A 1,212-nucleotide genomic window follows, 5' to 3' on the forward strand; every position below is an offset into this window, starting at 1 on the left:
AAGCCATTATATAAATATAGAAGAATGTGTATTTACAAACAAGCCAATAGAATAAGCCATTATATAAATATAGAAGAATGTGTATTTACAAACAAGCCAATAGAATAAGCTATTATATAAAGATAGAAGAACGTGTATTTACAAACAAGCCAATAGAATAAGCTATTATATAAAGAAAGAAGAATGTGTATTTACAAACAAGTCAATAGAATAAGCTATTATATAAAGATAGAAGAACGTGTATTTACAAACAAGTCAATAGAATAAGCTATTATATAAAGATAGAAGAACGTGTATTTACAAACAAGTCATTAGAATAAGCCATTATATAAATATAGAAGAATGTGTATTTACAAACATGCCAATAGAATAAGCTATTATATAAAGAAAGAAGAATGTGTATTTACAAACATGCCAATAGAATAAGCCATTATATAAAGATAGATGAATGTGTATTTACAAACAAGCCATTAGAATAAGCCATTATATAAATATAGAAGAATGTGTATTTACAAACAAAAAATAGATTAAGCGTAGAATAAAGATGGAAAAATAATATATATTTTCAAACAAGACAAATGAATAAGCGACGAATAAAGGTAGAAGGATATGTATTTTCAATCAAGATAAAATAATAAAGATAAAATAATATGTATTTACAAACAGTGTAAAAGAATAAGAGATGAATATAAAGATAGAGAAATATGTATTTACAAACAAGATAAAAGAGTAATGATGGAGAAATACGTAATTACAAACAAGATAAAACAATAAGCGAAGAATAAAGATAGAACAATATGTATTTACAATCAAGTTAAGAGAATAATCGAAGAATAAAGATAGAAGAGTAGGTCATGAATTAACTAATGTACAAAGTATGAAGTAATGTAGTAAGAAAGTAGAAATTGGTGTGAAAGAAATGGACATTATATGATTAAATCAATAAAAGATGGAGGAACCATTCTACTAATTTAATTTCACTTGATTAATAATTCATTGACTAAACTTGACTAAATATACATTGTTTGTTGTGTCTTTACTGTTAAGCAGATTACATACTTTGTCTAGGCCGTGGAGATATATCCCCGCTTCAAGATTTAATCTTAAAATGGTTCAAACTGTATTACTAGTTCAATAGTACTATACATATTATGGGATTTAAAGATGGTTTTCCTTTTTTTAGTGTCAAATTAAACAAATTATTTGATTAAT

General features: G+C 24.9%; 1 protein-coding gene across 1 annotated transcript in view; it reads left to right on the forward strand.

Moving 5' to 3' along the window:
- Positions 1-774, forward strand: part of LOTGIDRAFT_173366 (hypothetical protein) — a gene marked incomplete at both ends in the record, with an annotated part of 5,432 nt that extends 4,658 nt beyond the window's left edge. The window contains one exon of the mRNA XM_009050844.1: positions 667-774. Within this exon, the coding sequence (XP_009049092.1) occupies positions 667-774 (108 nt within the window). The remainder of the gene's footprint in view (positions 1-666) is intronic.
- Between the last annotated feature and the right edge of the window lie 438 nt (positions 775-1,212).

The sequence above is a fragment of the Lottia gigantea genome (assembly GCF_000327385.1).
Source record: "Lottia gigantea unplaced genomic scaffold LOTGIsca_157, whole genome shotgun sequence".
NCBI lineage: Eukaryota > Metazoa > Mollusca > Gastropoda > Lottiidae > Lottia > Lottia gigantea.